Source organism: Stegodyphus dumicola, chromosome 9, assembly GCF_044657685.1.
Source record: "Stegodyphus dumicola isolate Sdum_Otavi_A_Nest chromosome 9, ASM4465768v1".
NCBI classification, from domain to species: Eukaryota; Metazoa; Arthropoda; class Arachnida; order Araneae; family Eresidae; genus Stegodyphus; species Stegodyphus dumicola.
This window is the reverse complement of record NC_140776.1, coordinates 80,598,040-80,622,054: the sequence shown is the minus strand read 5'-3', so window position 1 is coordinate 80,622,054 and position 24,015 is coordinate 80,598,040. Positions and strand designations below refer to the sequence as shown.

The window sequence follows — 24,015 nt, the reverse complement described above, 5'->3', positions numbered from 1 at the left end:
CTCTGGCAACAGGAAGTTATTTGAGAAGAATGCTACGAAAAATTACTTTCTCTTTTTTAATTCATTAATTATTTTATCTCATAATCTAAAAAGTAGAAAATCATAATCATAATCTAAAAAGTAGAAAATAAAAAAGTTTTTGTAAAAAAGCTTTTATTAAAAAAAGCTTTTTTACAAAAACTTTTTTATTTTCTACTTTTTAGTATCAATTACATGTTGATCAAATTATGACACCTTACCAAATTATTAAACAAAGGTACTTAATTTACTAATACATTAATTCACAAACATTACAATAAAACAGTTACATTAATAAATTCAATCTGATACAATAAACAAATGTTTAAAATCATAGCAAATAGTCAGGTACTTTATAAGGTATTTCTCCCGCTTTCATGGTGTAGTGGTCAGCACATATTCAAGAGGTCTGTGGATACCTCAGTTTATAAGGTCGCCTTTGTAGCATGCCTTTGTAGCATACCTTCGTGGTGTAGTGGTCAGCACGCTTGGTGCGTGTTTGAGTCCCGGTTAGGGCACTGCTCATTTTTCATCTCTCCTGCTAACCTAATGTCTCTACAACTTGAATACCAGTATATACACAAAAATGCTAAGTGCTATTAAAACAGTACCAATTATAGACTGTGTCTACTATTACACAATTACATAGATACCTACAACTAATACAGAGCTATTATAATACAATTCACATGTCATACTAATATAGTATATTACACGTATTGCTATCAATGTTACAAATTATATAGAATTTACAGAAGCCGATAAACGAGACAAGAGTTCCAGGAGGTAGAACAAGTTTCTGTTCTCATTCTAGTGGCCAAATTAAAATAATTGCGCCTAAAATCATGAACAGTGAATACTCAAGTTAAGGCAGAAATTAATTTTTCCTGAAAACAAAATCTGCCAGTCAGGAGCTTTACAAGGCTAATATTCTTAGGCGAGAAGTTACAGTAAATACTTTGATAACCAGCATCTATATTAAACACTGGTTTCAATGAAGTTACAAATGTAAAACTTTTAGCAACACATTATGCAGTATGTAATTTAAGTAGCACTTTATACTGTTCAAAGAGATGTCCATTTTCACAGACTTTCTCACTTCTGAGAGAATTTATATGCTAAGAACTCTTTCAAAAGGCATATGTGCCAGACTATTTCAAAAGACAAACTGTCTTGCGTATACAATGAAGCATGGAAGTGTACTGGCAATAATCTGGGCTGCAGTATCTAGGAAGTCTTTGGAAAATATGGATTACTGTTGATGGTCAAGGTCACATTTCTAATCTTGGCTAGAAATTATTTCCACTCTTCCCCAGGTTCTTGTCTTAGGTTGTGCCTGTAGGCAATAACAGATTGACTGGAGCACACCGATTGAATACATTTTGAATATAAGAAGAATAAAAAAACTTTAAACTGAATTTATTTTACGAAAAACAAAAGGTCTGCCCAAATAAGAATTTATCTACTGAATAATAATTACAGAATATGGATTACATTTTTTTTTTTTTACACTATGATGAAATTGGAATATTTAGCAACACAATATCTCGCCAGATCTATAAAGTCCTGATAAGATAATACCTAGGATGAGTATAATAAAGATCTCATAAAATTATATTAAATTCAGCTTATCAACATGGATTTATTATAATAGTAATAATAACTAGAAAATGGTTCCTTTTTTTCTATAATGTCAGCAGTGATTTTCCCATGGTTAGTCACTGATTGGCATTTCATTACTTCATTGGCATTATCTTTCACTCTTGTCAGTTCCTAAAATTTCTTTTTCATCCAGCTCCTCACTTTCCTTCTCGCTGCTTGCATTAACTTGTTCCTTTGTTCATTGGCATTCTATAGTATCTCTTACTTATTGCTCACTTTCCATACCCATTTCAATGTCAGTGGAGCAGAAGAGGTACCAAATATGGCTGTTGCAAGCTTTTTACAAAATATGAGAAGGTTTCATATGCTGAGCTTTAGATCATGAGCTTACACAAATGAAATCACACTGTATCTATATTTTGTATATCGCGACATCATATTACTTTCAAGGACTATTGGTGTCTAACCCTTTCGGGACGGGCGTCCGATATACGCATTCCCTCCACGCATCACTAGAGATTGCATTCAGAAGATGGGTGATGCATATATGCATTTTAAGCCGGAACGTTTTTCTGAAGGCCACTAGATGGCATTACTTTTGAAATTAACACAGTTTTAGTTTCCTGATCTTGAGTTTGATATATTCTGCCTGACTTTGGTATTTTACTCATCAACTGTTGCGAGGGTGGGGGGAGAGGGAAGAAAAGCGTAAACAGAGGTGGGCACTTTAAATTGCTGCGTGCTATGCTAATATAAACATTCACTTGTCCGATTTATATATAATTCCTTTTTTTTTTTTTTTTTTTCCCTATTTTTTTCCTCTATTATGTACGGTCTTTTAGGGTTATTATATGGAGTTCTGTTATGTTTTGCATTGCCTTTAAATATATTTCTGTTTCTTCTCTTTTTATTTCGGAAAGCCTCACCTCCAGTCTATTATGGCAGGAAGGTGCTATTTATCAGAGGAAGAATACCCATGTATGGTTAATGAATCATTTACTTACGCAAATGAGAGTGATGATTAATTTTCTAAAGAGTTAGAAACTGATACTTCTCCGTGCTTCGAGATTTACCACAGTCTTCTTTTTAAATTTTGTTACTTCTTACTGTAAATAGTCTTTATTGTGTTGTTTTATTAATTTCAAGTAAAATACAGGGGGAAAAAAAAAACGTTATTAAGTGCTAATTTTAACATGATACCAAAAATTACGATGCTAGAAGTGAAATTTTTTTTTCTGATTTTTTTAAAAAATAAAATTAGATTTAGCGATGCAGAACCTTCATCCTGTACGATGACTGCCTTCAATTCTCTTCCGGCCCGCATGAGCATCTTAAACAAACTGCACCGTCGCGAAAGGGTTAAGAAGACTTAGTCTACCTGCTTCCTCAAACACTGTATCCCAAAAAAGGCATCACGTATCAGGATGACGATACACCAGTTCATATGACAAAACTAGTAACAGAGTAGCTTGACAAACATAAAAATGAGTTTGAATATCTTTTATGTCCTGCACAATCATCTGATATCAATACCACTGAACCCATTTGAAATATCTGAAAAGGTTTAACCCTTTCCTCATCTACCATCATTAAGCGAAATAGCTTCTGTTTATCAAAAGCAATAACCAGAAATATTGTTACAAATTTTGTACATGATAGATCATTTTTGTGCAATTTCACGTGAAATTGTATTCTTCTGTGTAATGCAACATGAAAAATCTAAAAAGACAAGCTATGCTAGAAACATAAGAACACAAGGGCAAATCTATTTAACATTGAGTAAATGAGTATCTCGGTAATTTGGTAAGATATTGCCAATGTGGCGACAGTTTTGGTGAATAATTTTCATTGCCAAACTTCGCTAAATTTGGTTCCGGTCCCTGCATCACCGTAATAGGTATGGTAATTGAATAAATGTAATTGATCTTTGACCCTCATATTACCTTCCAGTAATTTTGAGAAGCAGAAAGTACTAGAAATATCTCACGGCCGAGCATCTGCCACCTATGAAATTAAATTCTAAGTTGAAAATAAAAAACATTTCATCTGGACTGTTGGCTGAAGATAAATTTATAACAGTATATTTATCTTGATGAAGATAGCAAATGTAGTGTATATAACAGTTAGTCATTTATTTGTATAAATTTTGAGATAACCTTTACATCTATAAACCCTCCAAGCTACCACAAGTTTGGTTCCAAACTCCTAAATTTCCCAAAAGAGCCTTGAGTAAGAAGTATTTTCTTGATTGTAATTTTTAAATGACCCTTCCAGTTTGTATCTTGACTCATTGTCTTCCAATATGTATGCTACTTTAATTGTCTTGGCGTATTTCAAGAGGCCTGCTTGTGTTAGAAATATCAAGACTAACATTTTTAATGCACACACACATATATATATAGAGAGAGAGAGACCCTGCTACTTAATAAAATAATTTCCATTACTTAAGTATTTGAGTTTATTAAGCAGATGAGTTTAATAGATAGTGATTTGTATATTACAAACCATATCAGTTTTACACTTTACAAGTAAGATAATAAATAACAAAAATTTATTAATTAATCCAAAAAGAATAATTAAAAGTTAATACTAAAACTATTTATGTAAACTATTAAACTGTTTATGTAATTTTTAAATTAATTTCAAATTTTTTTGTAAAATATTTTAATTATTACACCCTTGATGAAATTTTATGTGTTACAAACAACTCTGTTTGTTTCATATAAACAATAGGTTTGCATTTGAATTATCAATTTCTTAAAACTACTGACAGCTTTTCTGATCAGCACTTTTCAATTCAAGATTTTTTTTAGAATACACAGTACTTTTATACAATGCAGGCAATCATATTTTTCTGTATCACTTTTGCTCTCAGTTTCTGCAGTTCTTAAAACTATTCACAATCAATTTTTGAATCCTCTTAACTTACACCAGCGATACCTGAAACATTAGCTATAGTCCGTAATTCTGAAACTTCTACATAAAAGAGTGAGTGGGTGGGGTTTTTGGCGCAAAACCAAGGATGATTATGATGCGCCAAACACAAGGTGAGATGATCAAAATTTATGAAATTAAAATACAATAAATAAAAACAAGTGGAGAAATGTACCAAATCCAGAGGATGCAGTCATATAAAAACAAGGTAAAAGCACACATTAAAATCCAAGACACAATCCTCAAAACAAATTAAATTAGGTAGTAAAAGCCAGTCTTTTAAATAATAAAATAAATTACAATTAGCCTCTCTTCCGATTAAACGGTTGAGAGGTAAGTCACAGCTATTAAAATGCTTCTGACGAAGACTATTAAATTATGGACACTCAATTAAAATATGACAGACAGATAAACAAACATTACAATTTAAACAAACAGGCTCATTCTCAGCTTTTAAGAGGTAATTATGTGTCACTCTACTGTGACCAATTCTGAGGCGAGTCAAAAGAACTTCCTCCTTATGATTTCCAGAAAAATCCCAATGCTCGATTCTGGGCTTTACATTTCTCAACTTGTTGTTAAGTTGAATGTCCCAAATTTGCTGCCTTTTTTTTTTTTTTTTTTAATCTTCCCCTTGATCACACAGCAGATGTCTCTAAAAGGGATAAGGCGACTGGACAGTTCAACAGCAGATTTTGCCACGATGTCTGCAAGCTCGTTTCCCTTTATTCCTGTATGCACAGGAACTCAGCAGTACAGGATTTCATATCCTCGAATCTTTAAGTTTATATGAATTTTGAGAACATCCACTACCACAGGATTTTGAGTGTTGGGATAAGCGTCCAAAGATTTAAGAGCACTATACGAGTCTGTATAAAGTATGAACTTTTTGTGGCAGAGCTTTGAGATGTACAGAAGACCATAATATATTGCAGTTAGTTCAAATGTTAGGACTGAGAAAGCATAGTGCAGGCATCTGCCCTCTATATAATCTTCAAATACAAATGCCATCCCGACATGATCATTTGACTTTGATCCATCTGTATACATCGGATAATAACTGTTATATTTGTACCTGTGCTCAGTGAAGAGTTGTCTGCAAACAATCTCGTTAGTGCTTGCCTTCACGTGATGTTTGAAAACATCAAGAAGCTGAATCCGTGAATTTTCCCAAGGTGAGATTTCAAAATTCTGTACTGCTTGGGGGCGCATATCAGAGAGGGAATGTTCCTCAATGACAGGGCGAACTCTTAAAGCAAAGGTAGGAACACAGGATGGACGTGTTTCAAATAATGTGTTACACACATTATCAAGTAAGCCCAGCTTATTAGGATGTTCAAGTTGTGATAGAATATTAAAATATTGCAAAAGGGACAATTGCTCACGTCTCAGATAAAGTGATGGTTCGTTAGAGTCAACATATAGGCTTTACACAGGAGAAGTCCTGAAAGCTCCTGAACAAATCCGCAGAGCTTGATGGTGAACAGGATCCAGTTTTAACAATACTGATGACCAGGCGGATCCGTAAACAACTGAGCCATAATCCAGTTTAGAGCGGACAAGCGCTCTATAAATACGAAGCATAGAGCAACGCTCTGCACCCCAGGAGGTGTTCGCCAACACTTTTAAAATATTTAGTTTTTTTTAGACACTTCTTTCTCAGGTTTAAAACATGAGAAAGCAAAGTCAATTTTCGATCGAACGTCGCTCCTAAAAATTTTACTTCTGGTGCAACTGGAATAGTTGTACCATTCAGATATAATTCGGGCTCAGGATGGAGACCTCGCTTCCTACAAAAGTGCATGCACAAAGTTTTTTGCTTCGAAAAAGTAAATCCCTGTTTGTCTGACCATTCTTGGATCTTATTCAGAGCCATCTGCAATTGCCTCTCTATGTATCTCATGTCTGCCCCTCGACAGCTAATCTGTAGATCATCAACATATAGAGATCCCAAGATGGTGGGAGGAAGTTCTTTTAGTATAGAGTTTATTTTTAAAATAAACAGGGTTACACTAAGCACACAGCCTTGAGGCACACCCTCTTCCTGTTCAAAAATATCTGATAAAACAGAGCCAATCCTTACTCGAAAAGTTCTAGTGTTCAAGAAATTCTGAATGAAAATTGGTAGGTTGCCGCGCAAGCTACTCTCGTGAAGATCCTGAAGTATACCGTATATCCATGCCTTATCATAGGCTTTCTCAATATCAAAAAATATCGAGACAAGGTGACTCCTTCTTACAAAAGCTTTTCGAATGGATGTCTCTAAGAGGAGCACATTATCTATGGTCATTCTCCCATTTCGAAAACCGTTTTGATAAGGCGATATAATATTATTCTTTTCCAAGAAGTAGACTAGGCGGCTGTTTACCATCTTTTCAAACAGTTTGCATACACAACTGGTAAGGGCAATTGGCCAATAGTTGGAGAGATTCCTTGGATCTTTCCCTGGCTTAGCAATAGGAATTACAACATCTCCCCTCCATGCACTGGGAAAAGTACGCTCCTTCCACACTCTATTGTAAAGAGTGAGAAAGGCATTCAGTGACTTATAAGACAGATGTTTTAGCACTTCGTAATTCCTGCCATCAAAACCCGGAGAAGACCTTTGTGTCTGCAATAAAGCTCTCCTTAATTCAAGCATAGTAAAGTCTCTATTTTAAGGCTCAGATATGGTAGAGTTGAATGCGATGGGATATATTTCAGAGTGCTGCTTGATAGAGAGAAATGCAGGTGAGTAATTTCTGCTGGAAGAAACGGCAGCAAATGCCTCACCAATAGTATTCGCATTTTCTTCTATGGAGCAATCGCGATTCCACCACGGTTTCGAATATTTTAGTATTTTTCCTGATGTTCTAGGAATGGAAAGCATAGCTGCCTCAATAATAGTATTAGTAACAGCTTCAACAGCATCATCGATATGCGTATCTTCTACCATTTAATCTGTGAGCTCTGCAATGGAAGATAAGAGTTCCCAGTCTGCCTTATCGAGTATGAATCGAGGGGATCTTGACATGGGGTTTGCTCCTCTTCGTGCAAGAGCTATAAAAATGGGATAGTGATCGCTGTTGTAAAGATCATTTCCCACTCTAAAAGTGCAAAATGGCAACAGAGATGGCGAACAGATGGCAAGGTCGAGAGCGTGGAATGTCCTCGAAGGCTCATGGAAGTACGTATCCTGCCCATTATTCAGGAGACAAAGGCGATGATCACCTGAATCTTCGATCATCTGCTCAATTTGTCTTCCTCGGCAATTTGTATCTTTACTACCCCAGAGCGGACTATGGCCGTTAAAATCTATAATGATAAAAGGGTCAGGTAGCTGCTCTATAAGATCATTTAAATATTGCTGATCAATGTGCTCATTTGGAGGCAAATACAGGGAAACAAATGAAACAACAATATAAAAATTTGTTTGAGTAGCGACAACTTGGAGGGAAGTCGTCAAAGAAAGTACATTTGAGGGATAATCCAGTGAGGTGAGGAGACTTACACCTCCACTGGCACGCTCACCTGCAAGGTTATCTTTCCTGACGAAAGAAAACCTCCGAAGTTTTGCATGTTGTTCTGGTTTCAGATTTGTTTCCTGTATTGCTAAGCACACGGGATGATACACATTCATTGATGTCAAGCAAATTTCGGTGGAAACCGTGACAGTTCCATGAGATGAGGGTGGCCATTATGAATGGTTTTTGTTCTTTCTCTGCTGTTCTTTTGTTTTTCGTGGAAGTAGATGCCTGGGAACTTCTAGACCATCTTCTACTTCCATACTGTCTGAATCCGCAGATTCAGAAACCATTCCATCAAGACAGCTATTGCTGGAACTTCTATTTTTATTTGATACTTTTTGTGTGGTAGTTTTGAGTTTGCTTTGAATTACTGTTTCTTTATTTTGTACTGTATGGGTTAGGTTTTCTTTCTTCCTGTTGTTTGTAGTCTGTTGAGTTTGCTTGGTGGAGTCTGCATACCGACTGAGGTTTGGGTGGCAACTGTATGAGATCTTTTAAGAGCATTGGTGTAAAATGTATTTGGTCGTAGCTGTGTGCTTTGGACTAATCTCCTGGCTTAGGCGTATGAGATGTTCCTAGTAACTTTTGCAGTCTGCACTTCTTTTTCTGATTTCCATTTTGGGCACAGGGGTGAAAATGCTAGGTGCTCACCCTTGCAATTTATACACAAAGGCGCAGCGGTACAATTTTCAGAGTCGTGGCCAATCTGTGAGCATCGGGCGCATGTGAGGCTGCCACGACAAGACGTCTTAGAATGGCCGAGACGCTGGCATTGGAAGCATCGCATAGGGTTTGGAATATAAGGTCTTACAGGACAATTTAAATATCTGGCCTTAATATTCTTAGGCAGATCAGGTGTGTTGATGGTAAGGATCACGTGTTTTCTATCAATCAACTTACCTTCCTTATGCATCTTGATCCGCCTAACACCGCAGACATTTTGGTCAGACAGCTCGGATGCGATCTCTTCTTCAGAAGCATACAGAAGGTCGAATTCCGATATTACGCCACGACAATAATTCAGTGTCTTATGTGCTGTTACTGTGACATTCGCTTGTCCAAGTTTGGTTATTTTAAGTAAAGATGCAGACTGAGTTGTCGAAATGGTATCAATAAGGAGGTCTCCAGAGCGCAGACGCTTTATATTTTTCGGTTCACCAATACAAGACTGGATGTATTTATTTATTACTAAAGGAGACATCTTATGCAGTTCGCCAGAAGGACTAGAGATAACCAGAAAATGGGGACTATTGTTAGGATGTTTTTCATTTGTATCTGTACGTACTTTTTTAGCAGATTTTTCAGAGCTGGTGCTTTGACCGACTTGATTAACTTCGAAGTCTTTAATAAGAAATATTTGTGAGTTTGCCATATTGAAAAAAGAAAAAATTCGGGTCCGACGGCCCCGCCCACCATGGAGCCTAACAAGGGAACACAGATTCCTGTGTTAGGGCTAGCCGGACCTATACACAAACTGAAGCCCCACAGTCGGCTTTCCCGAAAGCAGGTACTCTCGAGAGCTTATCCCCAAGCCACTGACACAAGGACTAGTGACCAGCCGATTGACAGCCGTCAGGACGACTAAGGTGCCTCCCGTTTAGCTGAAGCAGAGGCCAATTTATTAACCAGTAAGTTTATTAAGCGGCAGCTATGTGTGTGTGTATGTATATATACATTCATAAAGAATGGTATTTACCTGTTTTGGAGGAGGTAAGAAACCATTCTTGCCCTTACTTTTGCGAGTGATGGGAAAAGCTGCTGATGTAAGCGAATTTTGATAGAGGGCAGATTGTAAATGGCCCGAAGACTTGGAATGAGTATCGCTGAAACTGCATAACTGATAGGTTGTTCACAATCTGCCACTGTTAGTATTTATGCAATGCACAGTGTATAAATGACAGTAAAAACAGCAGTAGATGCCAAGATGTTGGATATCCACACGTCGTCATCATATATATATATAAACATTGGACCAGAGCACCACTGTTTGGTGCGTTTGTGCAAGCTACTGTCTGGTGCCAATTTTGCTGTTTCTCTTGGCACAGCAAAAGTGGCACCAGACAGAAGCTCAGCTAATACAGTGCACGTCCAAGTGCAAGTGTTTTGGAACACGCAGTTCAGCGGGCACTGTTGGATATGGGACTGCATAGCAGACGTTCCACTCTTGTGTCTTTGTTAACCAAGTGCCATTGTCAACTAAGCCTACAGTGAGCCCAAGAACATCAAGATTTTAATAGGTAAGTGGAAGATAGTTGCTTGGTCGGATAAATCATGATTTCTCATTCATCACACCAATTGTAGTGTCAGGGTATGCCGTCTTCCAGGTGAACAGTTGCTCCCCCCCTCATAGCAGGTCATACACAGGCTAGTGGTCGCGGTATAATGCTTTTGGGGACATTGCCATTGGTGGCTCTGGCACCCTTAGTTGTAGTAGAACAGACCATGAAAGCTATGAACTATCTGAACATAACTACAGATCAGCTAACCTCTTATATAGCATCTCTCTTCCCAACTGAAAATTTAATCTTGGAGCACAACAATGCACCATGTCACAAGCCTTGAATTGTGTTGGAGAGGTTCAAGGAGCATATGGATGAATTCCAATTAATGTCCTAGCCATCTAACTTGCCAGATATCAACCCAATAGAGCACATTTGGAATGGCGTGGAGCAGCAGCTCAGAGCTCAAACACCACCATGTTGGAATATTTCAACTTTGCATGACCGCTGCTTAGACATTTGGTACAATCTTGTCTCCATCTACCAAGAGCTTGCCCCATCAATGACAAGCAAATTGCAGCTGTTTTGCAAGTCAGAGGTCGCACAATGCTTTAATTAGGATTGCTTCTAGCCATTGGGAATGTTGATCTACCAAGCATAAGATGTATTTTTGTTTTCTAGCAGAGAGGTTCAGTAGGTCCAAGTATGTCAATATTCAACACTTTGAAAGGTAATTCTGGTCTTCTAACAGGTGTGATAAAGAATCTTGTCCGACTGCTTTTTCGGGACTCTTCAACTGACAATGTTTTCACTGTTTTGAAGTCTTGCACTAATTTTTTTTTGGGGGGGAAGTCAATATTGGATCCTCTTCTTTGTTTCCTGAGTCCAAGATGTGGTCCAAAAATGGAAGTAGTGCTAATTCCAACACCTGTATTCTTCTACTAATAGGAATTACCAATTGAAAAACAGTCTGCCATAGTATTTAACTCGGTGGTCATAATGTTTTGGCTCTTCTGTGTATACATGGTTTGGCAACTTAAGAGAGTTTATTTATGCATATTAGGTATAGTATTTTATGAATAATAAAATTTACAAATATAATGCTATTTTTGTGCCATTATAATTATGAAAAAAAGTTGTGAATATATATGAAGACTGGTATTTTTAATTAGAATTATTATACTTACTTGTACCAGTTTGTAAGTGTCATCATTACATAAAGTGATGCTAGAGCAAACATGAAATGGAAAAATGACCAACTATATACCACTTCAGAATCTTCATTATCCCATGTGTTTCCTTTCTCTGCATCACCTTTTCCAAATTCTAATAAATAACAGAATAATAATAATAATAACAATAACAGATATACAAATAAATTACATACAGTTCAGGTATCTGAATTACTAAAAATTAAAGTGGAACATAAGTGCTTATAGCAATTTTAATAATTTTGCTACATTTTTAAGAGTTGTTAAGTTGCTGAAAACATTTTAATCATATAATGCAATTGGGAATGCTCAGTTATTTACGAATCTGAAAGACAATATCCAGGAGTAAGGAATTTGTAATTCGGTTTTTGAAAATAGCACTTGTTGCTTATCAGTGATTTGCATACCACTTTACTCTTAAACATACAGGAAATTTTTAAACATGGCAGGTATTGTAAACTGTTGGTACATTCTTATTATTATGGCCCCCATTAATAAATGGTGCCAAGCACCCCCTTATTAAGGTATTACACCACAGCAGAAGCTTTACTCAGAGCTGTTCTCATAAACAGGCAGACTATAAATATATTTTGAAGAACTGATTAAGTTAGGTTATTAAAATATGACAAAGCACATGATGACTATCTACCTAAGAAGAGATATGCTATCATGAAGGATTTTATAAAGAAATCAGCCATGCAGTCAACCCATTCACCTGGAACTAACTCCTAGAGTTCAACCATTCAACCACTGGTGGGGCAAAAGTGATTGGGACCATTGTTTAATTGCAGTTTGCAAAATGCTCTGAGTGCGGGTGCTGTTTGGCATAACCTATTAACAACAGACCTCTTGGCCCCATTTAAATAATGAAGGCTTAATAAGAAGAAAATATAACAAGTCGTTTATTATGAATAGTAGTTTCCCCTGACTGAAGAGGATATAATATATTCTGATATATATGATGCAATAATATATTCTTATTTTTTTATTATTGCTTATTCATTGTTAATAAATTTTATGCTATAGGAGGTAATAAATTTTATGCTGCATATAATTATTATATGCATATAATGATTCAATGTGGCATAGCATAAAATTTATTACCTCCTATAGCATAAAATTTATTAACAATGAATAAGCAATAATAAAAAAATAAGAATATATTATTGCATCATCTCAAACCTTCCCCATCTTACACACTTAGTGCCTTACCTGCCTCTGATTATTGAAGTACACTCAGCACACTATGGCATAGGTAATTTGTAACATCATCATTATTACCTTCTGATTTTACTCTTTCTGACACATTGAATGTCAATGATTTAGTGGATAATGACTGACAACAAAGATACACAGTATGAATGCATAAAAGATTTTCTTTCATTAATGAGAGCAACTACTGTTATCATATCATTCTCACAGACAATTCACATTTATTGCATATTTTTTAATATTGCTTCTGCAATATTAAATATAAAATTTTTCTAATAATTTTATATATTAAATATAAAATTTTCCTAATGATCCTTTGGCAGTTGAAATAATTGAGCATACGGTTTCTTCTTGAAGAATTTATGCCCATAACCAGCAATTTTATGCACGAGTTTCTCCAAAGTTAAATCTTCTATTTCTTTATATTGCTGAATGTGTTTATATTACAGTTTTTAATTAAGTCTCTTAATGTTTCCTTTTCTTAAAAAAAATCTGGACTCGTACAATACTGCACTTGTATTTTTCTGTCAACTACTTTTGAAATAGACTATAAACATCATATTTAATTATCTTTAAATTATATTTCTAAATTTAAGGCCTTTCTTCTGTTTTGGAGAAATTTTAATCTAAATTTATTATAGCATTATGAAACACTTAAATATACAAAGTTCAAAATAAAAAATTATACATATGTATCCATTAAATTGTCAATTTCAAATTAAATGTGACAGATTGCAACAACATAAAACGCAGAAATGAAGGCCTTGAAAATCATGTCATCACTGACTTGTTAAACACTTAGCAATATATGACTTGATATATATACACACAGACATATATAGAGAGTAAATGAGTTTAGGAATGTGATACAGCTTTTAAAAAAATTACCACTAGAAAAATCAGAATAAAAAATTCCAAATCAAATTTCTACACAATAAATTACACCATAGTGAAAAAATTTGGGATTAGATTAAAAAACTATTATTATTTTCTATAAAAAAGTTTTGCTATTATGGTAAGTATTAGAAATGAAATTCTTTAATTTGTTCAATTAAAATAAATAAGTACTAAATTAAAATATTTTAGTTCGATATAAGATTAGACATTTTAGTCATTGCCTCAGAAAATACTACAATTATTATTATTATTATTATTACTTCAAAGGTAGTCTCCATAAAATATTCTCTATATACAGGGTGCGGCAAAAAAGTAGGCAGGATTTCAAATAGTGGTTGTTCGGTTTGCGAAACTGTGCACACGGTCATGTTAGGTAGACAAAAGTATGCAATCGTCAGTTATCGACATGGCTTGGAGCGGAGTGCATTGTACTTTCATTGTCGAGGAGTTTAATAGAAATGGGAAATCTGTAATAGTGACACAGCGTACCTTGTAATCAGTTTGATGTTGGTCAGCACAGCGCGGTTCCGGATGGAAGAACAATTCGTCGGTGGGCTTTACACTTCAGGGAAACAGGTTCTGCGCTTAAACAAAAATCAACTGGCCAACCAAGGACAGTAAGAACACCGGAAAATGTGAATGCAGTAAGAGTTTCCATACAACAGTCTCCAAGGCGTTCAGCTCATAAGCATACAGCTGCTTTGGGAATTTTCAATAAAAGTTTTCAAAAAATTTTACACAACTCACTCCAAATGCATCCGTACAAAATGATGGTAGTGCAAGAATTAAGTGAAAGAGATTTTGAAACCCGTACAAATTCATGCCGGGATATTCTTCAAAACGTTTCCTGAGGCGCTGTATTCATGTTTAGCGATGAAGCTCACTTTTACCTATCGAGTACCGTAAATAAGCAAAATTTCCGTTATTGATCAGCAAATAAACCAGAGGAACTTCATGAGCGACCACTTCGCAGTCCAAAGGTTACCATCTGGTGTGCAATATCTGAGTTCAGCGTGTGAGGTCCTTACTTTTTCGAAGAAGATGGAATAACAGTAACAGTCAATGGAGATCGATATTTTGATATGCTTAACAATTTCCTACGTCCAAAAGTTAACAAGTTGAACGATAATCACTGAGAACATCTTTGGTTCCAGCAGGATAGTGCTTCATTGCACACCATGCCTTGTTCACTTAATCTTCTGCAAGAAATGTTCCCAAACAAAGTGGTGCATTTATGGGGTTATCTCGGCTGGCTGCCGCGTTCACCTGATTTGTCGCTTTGTGACTTTTTTCTTTGGGGTTACCTCAAGTCGAGAGTTTTTACACATTGTCCGCTGACTTTGGAAGAATTAAAGGCTGCCATAAGACAAGAAATTGCTGCAATTCCCCAAGAAATGATCCATCGGGTAATGACGCGCTTCCGTGAGAACCTACAAGAGTGCATCGACAATAATGGCTGTCATTTAAAAGATATCATTAAAAAAAATAATGTTCTTAAATGGCATAAAATGTAGATTTCAAAAAGAAATAAAAAAAAAAATTTGCTTTATGTGGTTTGGTTTTTATTGACATCCCAAATAGTACCTTTTATTTTGCCGAACCCTGTATAATTATCTTAATTCCAGTTGCACAGATCTTCTTTAACAGCTTCATATTAATTTTCCTAATTTTTGTTCTCGCTATCATTTCTTTCCTATCCATACTTGTTTTTGATATTTCTATTTATTCTTGTTTTTGTAACACTTTGATAATCATCAATTTTTGAAAATTTTTAAGAAAGATCTACTATCAAAATCTAGGTACACCAAATCATGTACAATGCTGCAGAATTTCACTCTTCTGAAGTTTTGGCAAACTCTTCAGTAGTTCCTCTCATTCAAGCTTTGAAAAGAACTCAAGAGACTGCAGTTTCTCAATATAGGAATGAAGTGTCAGTAATGGTGAAGAGAAAATTTGGACCACACCTGGAGAAAGGCATAGAAAGCCCAATCAGAGCCAGATAACGCCCTAAGCTATTTGAGGTATGGGGGTCTTTATAAGTATGTTATAATATATTTTAATACTATTTATATTATATTTAAGATTTTTTGGGGGCCCTAAGCTATAACTTGTGTAGCTCATATGTAAATTCGGCCCTGGGCCCAATGATCAAAACTTGGAACTAGTTAACAACACAACATTCAAGACATGTTGGAAAGATAATACAGTTGTGTGCACACAACTGAATATTAGCACTCAAGAAATGCAGCTTATTGTTATGTATGCATATTGGCTCTTTTGCAGAACTTGTTTCCAGCTGTGCAGCTTGTATATAAAGTATCAGCTCAAAGTAAGGATTACCATAGCAGGGCAATGAATGCTCTATATGACATGAGAGCTGAAGCTCTGATACTTACAAATATACTACAAAGCATACAATAATGAACTGGTTGATAAAGCAGGGGATATGAAGTCACCACAAAAATGTCAAACGCAGAACTTTTCACCTTGAGAGAATAGAATCACCCAGAAAAATTCATCTATAAAATTGATAAGAAAAGGGGCAACATACTGCACTGCTGTCTCCTTATCATAGTAAAATGTAGCAGAATGTGTTTGGTTATTAGTTAAAGATGGAACTGATAAGGAAAACAAATTAACTGATTTAAACTTGGACAAGTTGAAAAATGTTACTGCACCAAGCTACAGATGGAATGACTCCAGAATGTCAAGTTCACTGCAATCATGTGGAAAAATTTTTAAATTGTTATTTGAGTAAGGATAGATTTTTAGAAGATTTAGTGGATGAACTAATGATTCAGGTTGGCAGCAGCAATTACGATTCCAATTCAGAAGAAACAAATTCTTGTGATAGTGATTTAGGTCAATATTTATGAAAATTTTGTGGGACCCAATAAGCATTGCACAAAACCGACATGTGCGTGAGCGAAACTCTCAGTTTCTTCATATTTAACGTAATATACCATTGCAGTTTTAGGTCACTGACTTTAATTTTTAAAGTAAAATGAACGTTTTCTATTATAAAAAAAAAAATTGTCAAAACACTTTTGTTTTTCCTTTATCTATATTATCTTATCTTAATCTATTTTTAGATACATTATGTCAAAATATATGGTAACTATAAAATTATTAGAATAAATTAAAAGAAATATCAAAATTGCTAAATTTTTGGCCCCCCTACTGCAAGTCCCACAACATCAATTGGGATCGTGACCCACAGTTTAAGAAACTCTGATTTAGATGATGAATGCTCGCGCCTGCACACCTGTAATTGTTGGAAAATATGACCTATTGTAACCCTTTTTTCTGCATCATCTCTCCTCCTTGAAATAATTCTAACTTTTACTGGTTTAGTTCTTATTTTAAAGGGATATAGCAATTACTTCTACTTCGTTTTTCACTGCCACAGTTTGTATTAAGAACGGACTGTTCCAGCCTAATTAAGATGCAAAAACAAAACTTGATGTTACGTCATCTGGAAAGCCGAGTCATGCCGATAGCTGATTGGTTGCCATGAGATGACGTCATGTCTACTTTAGGTATAAGTATCTCGCATCGCTTTGGCTTATGGCTCCTGTTTCATTGCTCCTTGGTATGCCATTTCAGCGTGCATTGGAAGACGATATTGCGATGCGTGCCGTCCAACAATAAGTACCGTGGTTCCAGTCCGAGATGATTTTTCCTGGATTTTGCAAAGCAGCTACGATGTGAGCGACTGCCGTGGGCGGCATCCTGTTTCTACGGTTCGGCGGCGATAGATCTCAATAGTTGTGGTTTCTCGTGGTCAACTGCCGAGGGCGGCATCCTGTTTCCAAAGTTAAGCAACGTCAAATTCCAAACTGTGATTTCCGGTGAGCAACTGCCATGGGCGGCATCCTGTTTTCATGAAGGCAGCATCTTCAATACAAGTGTTTTTCCAGGATTAGCGGCGATGTTTTTCAAGCTGTGATTTCTCGTGAGCAACTACACTGAGCGGCTTTTGCCAGCTCAAGTGCACTCAAGGTTTAATTTAATTTTTCTGGTGCCTTCTTGGCCAAAAAGCATGGACTTATTTATAGTGAAATGAAATTCATATTAACCACATATTTGTTCCGTGATATGTTTTCGCATATTGAATGCCAGTATTAAAAAATCAGGTAATATATTTGCTGTATCATTAATAGTGTAATATTCTTTAAAGGAAAAACCCTTGGGGTTAATGAATAGTCAACTAAATGTAATTTTTGATAATGATTAATGTTACACTCTTTGAGTTTCTGGTATTGATCAAACTTATTTATTGTATTTTTATTTATATTGTTAATAAACTGGTTAAGTTTAAAATTTTTGTCTTCAATGTCTGCACAGTATATAACCTTAGGGAGATTCTATTGCTATTTCTGCTAAATCTTTTTATAACTTTAAACTTTGCTTATGCATCAGTAATGTAAAGCGCGCATGCACATCTGTAATGTTATGATCAGACAAGTTTGAGAATTGCTATCGACGGTAGGGCTGGTCACAGCTATGAGTTAATAATGAGTGAGTATAATTAATTATGAGAATTAATAAAGAGCCAAACCAGCAAATTTATTATAGTGTGTGTTATTTGGGACGAGACCCAAACCCATATCTGGTCCGTCAAGCCGGAGCTTGAGTTTTGTGGATGAATAAATACAATCAAAAGTCGTTAATTCGGACACCCATAATCCGGAATGATCTATAATCCGGACCTCAAAGCTAAAAACTTTCTGCGCATGCGCCGCGTTGACACATGCGCATAGGCGTTTACGCGTGTGCGTAAGACCTTTACGCGCACGCGCATATGCGTGTGCACAAGTGCAGAATACGTTTTCGCGTGTGCGTTCACCGTATAACGGACGGTATAAGCTAAAATTATACAATTATCTATTTCAGTTAATGTTGATGCTTGCGTTATTCCTTAATCTTCGAATTGGATGCAGCTTATTATTTTTTGCAGACTGTAAGAGCAATTTTATAAAAGTAAACTTGAACTTTCGATTATGTCAATTTTCGATTCTGGAGCTCCCAAAGGATCTACAAAACGAAAGTATGTCTCGATGTCCGTCAAACAAAAAGTGGAATTGCTGCAAAAAATGGATAAAGACATGAAGAAGGTGACAGAGAGGTTAGTGAAAATGAAAAAATTTCGATTGACAAGTTAGTCGGTATTCTCGGCACAGCAATTACGGGACTTGAACAGCGGAGCTATTTAACTGAACAAGAAATTATGTCTGTTTATAGAATTAAAGAGAAAGTATTATCACATAAAACGAAACAACGTACATTGAAAGAAATGTTTAATAAAGTAAACAAATAAATATTAAGCTTTTTTTTTTTTTTTTTTTTTTTTTTTTTTTTTTTTTTTGTAAATTTTGATACCCTTTAGATCATAATTGTTCCTTTATTTCCTAAAATACGGTTTCATATTTTTAATTTTAGAATTTGAGCATGCCATCTTACGAGATTTAAACTGATGATCTATAATCCGGAAAAATCAATAATCCGGAACTGCTGAAGTCCCGACGAGTCCGTATTAACGACTTTTGACTGTAGTGTTTTGTTTTTGAGAACTCAGGAGTGTTTGTGTTTGCCAGTATTCCTGTACATTTTCTGCTTGTTCTTTTATAAATAACAATGTTATTTAAGGGTGCTAAAAAAGAAGATTTAAGCATTATTATTATTATTTATTTAAGCTTATTGCCTTAGAAATAAATCTAAATATTGACAAAAAATTTACTATAGTAGATTTAACTGATATTATTGAGAATAGTGAAATTTTTAAAACTAAACAAGATTTAGTAAAAGAGATATCAAAGTCTTATTGAAAATAGGAAATAAGAAGAGCAAAAACTTGTTGAGTTAGAAAAAATAAAACTTGAGAGATCAAAAAATGAGTTAGAGTTGGCTAAGCTTAAAGCAGAAACAAAACTTTATGGTGCAAGCGAAACTGAAACAAAATCAATAGATCAATTAATAAAAAGTATCAGAACCTTAACTGTACAAATTCCTATACGGCCTGAGAGATGGGGATTTTTCATTTTGTCATTAGAACGAGCGTTTATTACAAAAAATGTTCCAGAGGACTATAAAGCAGAAATTCTGCTAAATCTGTTAGGAGGCAAAGCTTCGAATATGATAACCTATTTACATGATAAGGATATTGCGAATTATTAAAAAGTAAAAGAAGTAGTTCTGAAGGAGTTTCAGCCAACACCATATTTGTGTTTAGAAAACTTTAGAAAAACTGTTAAACAACACATGAAGCTCACGTGCAGTTCGCTTCACACTTAGTAACTACCTGGGATTATTATTTAAAATTAAGAAAGGTAACTGACTTCGAAACCTCAAACAACTAATAGTTTCAGACAGGTTATACCAAACTTTAGAACAGCTTCTCACATTGCAGTGAGGCAAGGTGATTCATGGTTTTCATCTAGTGAGTTAGGTAAAGAAATAGATTTATATTTTACGTCATGAGGAAAACCTCTTACTGAGAATTCTCATGTTAATCGTAAGTATAACAGCTCAAAAAGTGTTTTTGTCAGATGTTAAAACAGAGTACTATATTTTATGCCACGGGAATAACGGATTGACAAAATGCCCATCGTATTTAAAATTACCACCACAAGAAAGAGTACAGGTTGTGAAATCTAATAAATTACGTTTTAAGTGTCTAATTCAGTATCAAATTGCCCTTGAAATATTCTTGTTTTTGTCAAAAATGGCACCACAAAACTATTCGCTTTCCGAAAGCAAATATCGTAAAGGAGAAAGAATGTTCTGCATCGGAACAAAATAAAAACAAATGTATCTGACTGCAATGTTCCCAAACAAGATGGCTCATCGACCTTGAATGTTAATGCGCAGGAGTTCATTCAAAAGGCACTTATTAGCAATTATTCGAATAAACAAAATACAGTTTTGCTTTCAACCGTTGTATGTTTTTTAATTGATAACGAGGGAAGAAAACACAGAGTGAAGTGTCTGCTAGACGGCGGTAGTATGTCGAACTTTTTGACATGTAATTTTATTGAGCATTTGCAGTTAGAGAAAGAAAAAACAAACATTTCGGTTTTGGGAATAACTGATGCTACTTCGACAATAAAGCATAAAATTAATGCTTCGATATGCAATAAAGAAGGAACTTTTATAAAGAAGTTGGACTTTTTAGTAATTCCAAAAATAACTGCTGATTTAACACCATCGCGCAAAATTAAAATTTCAGTGCAAGATCTAATTTAAAATTAGCATATGAAGGATTTAATATTCCAGAAAGGGTAGATATTTTGTTGGGAGCGGGAGTTTTTTTATGAACTTTTGAAACCGAGACAAATTCGAATGAATAATCCTGACCTTATTTTTCAAGATACAGTTTTTGGTTTTATCGTGTCTAAAAGTATTACAACACAGTCTGAAAACAGGGTTCATTGTGGGTTGATAAAGGAAGAAGACAACTTAGATAAAACTATTAGAAAATTTTGGGAATTAGTGAATATTGAAACTGATAAACCCAAAAACAAAGAATCTTTAATTTGTGAGAAACATTTTGTAGAAAATTATACACGAGATAAAACCAATAGGTACGTTGTTAAAATGCCATTAAAGGAGGATCCGGTCACTTTAGGAAGTTCTAAACAAATTGCAATGAGTAAATTATATTCCTTATGGAAACAGTAAAGAATCCCGAATATTTAAAATTATATTATATTTTTTAAAAGAATACCAACAGTTCGGACATATGGGACATATGGTTGAGGTGAGTGAAAGCGAGGAACAAGGATTATATTACATTTCTCATATTGGAGTATATAGGGAAGAAGAGAAAAGTAAGTCGACTTCCTTGAGGAATTTAACGCTTCTTTTTTGACATCCAAAGGAAACTCTCTAAATTCTATACAGTGTAATGACAGACTCAATGGGAAAACTCTACTAAAAATAATATGTTCATGAAGATTTTTGTTCCTAAGGAAAATATGAATATTAACAATGACATTGACTTGAATCAGTTAATTACAGGTCATGGGAGATTTCCCTTTTATCTGAAAAGATTCCATGTTCAAGATAATGATTTATGTAAAGTATGTACAAAAGTAGGAGACAATGTCCACTTTATTACAGAATGTAAGTTAACCAGATGCATTGATGGAGCGAACATAGATTTTATGAAAAATGGTTTACTTAGAGCAAGAGGAATAGTGCAAAAGATTATGAAGATTATTAACAACAATAAAGAAGCCATTGGCATTGTGTGATTCGTGTATTTGTATAGTTGTGTGGTGATTTTTGTACTAACACAGCCCGTATAGGGTCATAGGGCAAGCTTTGTTTTGCAAGGTGGACCGGGCTACGCCTTAACAAAACAGTGTAATGGCGGTGTGATACAAGATGATTTATTCTCAATTATGCTGAGATTCAGGAAATATGTTTTTGCTTTCACTGAAGATATACAAAAGATGTATCGAGCTATTTCTATCCATCCAGATCAGTGGAAGTTGCAAAGGATTTTATGGAAAGAAGGCATTGATAAGCCAGTTAAAAATCTTGAGCTAACCACTGTTACCTATGGAACTGTAAGTGCATCATTTTAAGAAATGGGAACACTTGTACAGCTGTCAAAGGATGAAGGAGATAAATTTCCTTTAGCAGCACCAGTACTGAGATAAGACATGTACATGGACGATATTCTATCTGGAGCTGAGTCGCTAAGTTCTGTGTTAGAACTTCAAAATCAGTTAATAGGCATTTTGAAGAGTGGAGGTATGTTACTCCAAAAGTGGTGTAGTAATGCTATTCCACTGTGTCAAACAAACAACAAAACATATCACTTTGGTAAATCAGAAGAATCTAAAGCATTGGGTATTTTATGCAAGTCAAAAAAAAAAAAAAAAAAAGATTGTTTGAGCTTCAACGTTAAAATCAAAGACAACAAAAAGGTTACAAAACGACAAGTGTTATCCGTTATATCTCGCATCTTCGACCCATTGGGGATAGTTTCCCCAGTTATAATTATAGCAAAAATATTTACCGTATATACCCGCGTATAAGTCGACCCCCCCCCCCACTTCGACATAAAAAATTCGTAGAAAAAAAAGAAACCCGCGTGTAAGTCGACCCCTCACTTCCGAAATCGATCAAAAAACTTCGAAATTTTTTTTAAGTACTACATTTATTCAAAATCATATGAGAAAAAAAAAGTAAATATACGATAAAAAATACCTTGGTAAATAAACAAAATAGAACTCTTCTGTCGTCATTGGCTCGTCATCATACATATGTTTCGTACATAAAGATTCGCGTACGTAAAATCTATCTGCATTTCCCCTTTTTAAAAGTTAAAAGAAATATTCAAAAGTGTTCAGTTATTGTGTGGGCTATTCTTTTTAATTTTGACGTGTACGCCTATTAACAAAAGTATTTCATGAATGAATAATAACTATTATAAAGACTTATACGTACATAAAAACTATCTGCATTTCTCTTTTCTTGGCGTGTTGGCGAAACTTTTTTATTGCTCGATATTGATCAGTTGTTCGGGGGCCGAAAATTCTTTGGTTTAATCAAAACTTACTCTAGTTAAAGTATGAAACTCTGTGATTAGTTCGTCACATAATTTAAGTCATGAAATTACTTCAAGTAAGTGACTTATTTGATAAGTCGTCCAATTTGAGTGTGGGAAGAAAACAACTGCATTATATAAAGAAATTTTTGAACTTCCGATTCCTTAAATTTTTTATGGCCCCGCGTATAAGTCGACCCCCCCCCCACTTTGAAGTCTTTTTTTTTTTGTCCAAAATATCTCGACTTATACGCGGGTATATACGGTATGCAGAAATTATGGTTATTAAAATTGAACTGGAATGATGTTCTACCAGAAAAGGAGGCTAAAGAATGGAAAGAATTCTCCACTACCTTGCAGTTAATTAACAATATTGTAGTCCATAGATGTACAAGGTTGTTCAATGTCTTTTTCATATTTGTTCTTTCTTAGGAACACATCAAAAATTTGATTTTGATCTGTTAATTTATTCATTGTTTAACCACCCTTTATATCTAATGTGTTGTGCCTTTTTTCAGGTATGGATAAAATTGAGCAACGTGCAGTTATCAAATTCTTTGTAAAGAAAGGTTTAAAGGCAACGGAAATTCATACAGAAATCGTGAATGCGTTGGGTGAATCTGCTCCTTCAAACACAATGGTTTGCAAGTGGGCTAGTTTATTCAAAAGTGGTCATAAAAAGCTTTGAATACGATCCGCGAGAGAGACGTCCCAAAACTGCATCAACATCAGAAATTATCGAAAAAATAGAAGATATGGTATTGGAAGACCGTCGATTGACTGAAAGAGATTTAACAGAGGCTTTAGGCATTTCATTGGGCACAGTGAGCAAAATTTTGAGTGTTAATTTGGGTTTC

General features: G+C 35.0%; 1 protein-coding gene across 1 annotated transcript in view; it reads right to left on the bottom strand.

Moving 5' to 3' along the window:
• Positions 1-24,015, bottom strand: part of Serinc (serine incorporator TMS1) — a 117,295-nt gene that overhangs the window by 10,048 nt on the left and 83,232 nt on the right. The window contains exon 11 of the mRNA XM_035353483.2: positions 11,467-11,605. Within this exon, the coding sequence (XP_035209374.1) occupies positions 11,467-11,605 (139 nt within the window). The remainder of the gene's footprint in view (positions 1-11,466; positions 11,606-24,015) is intronic.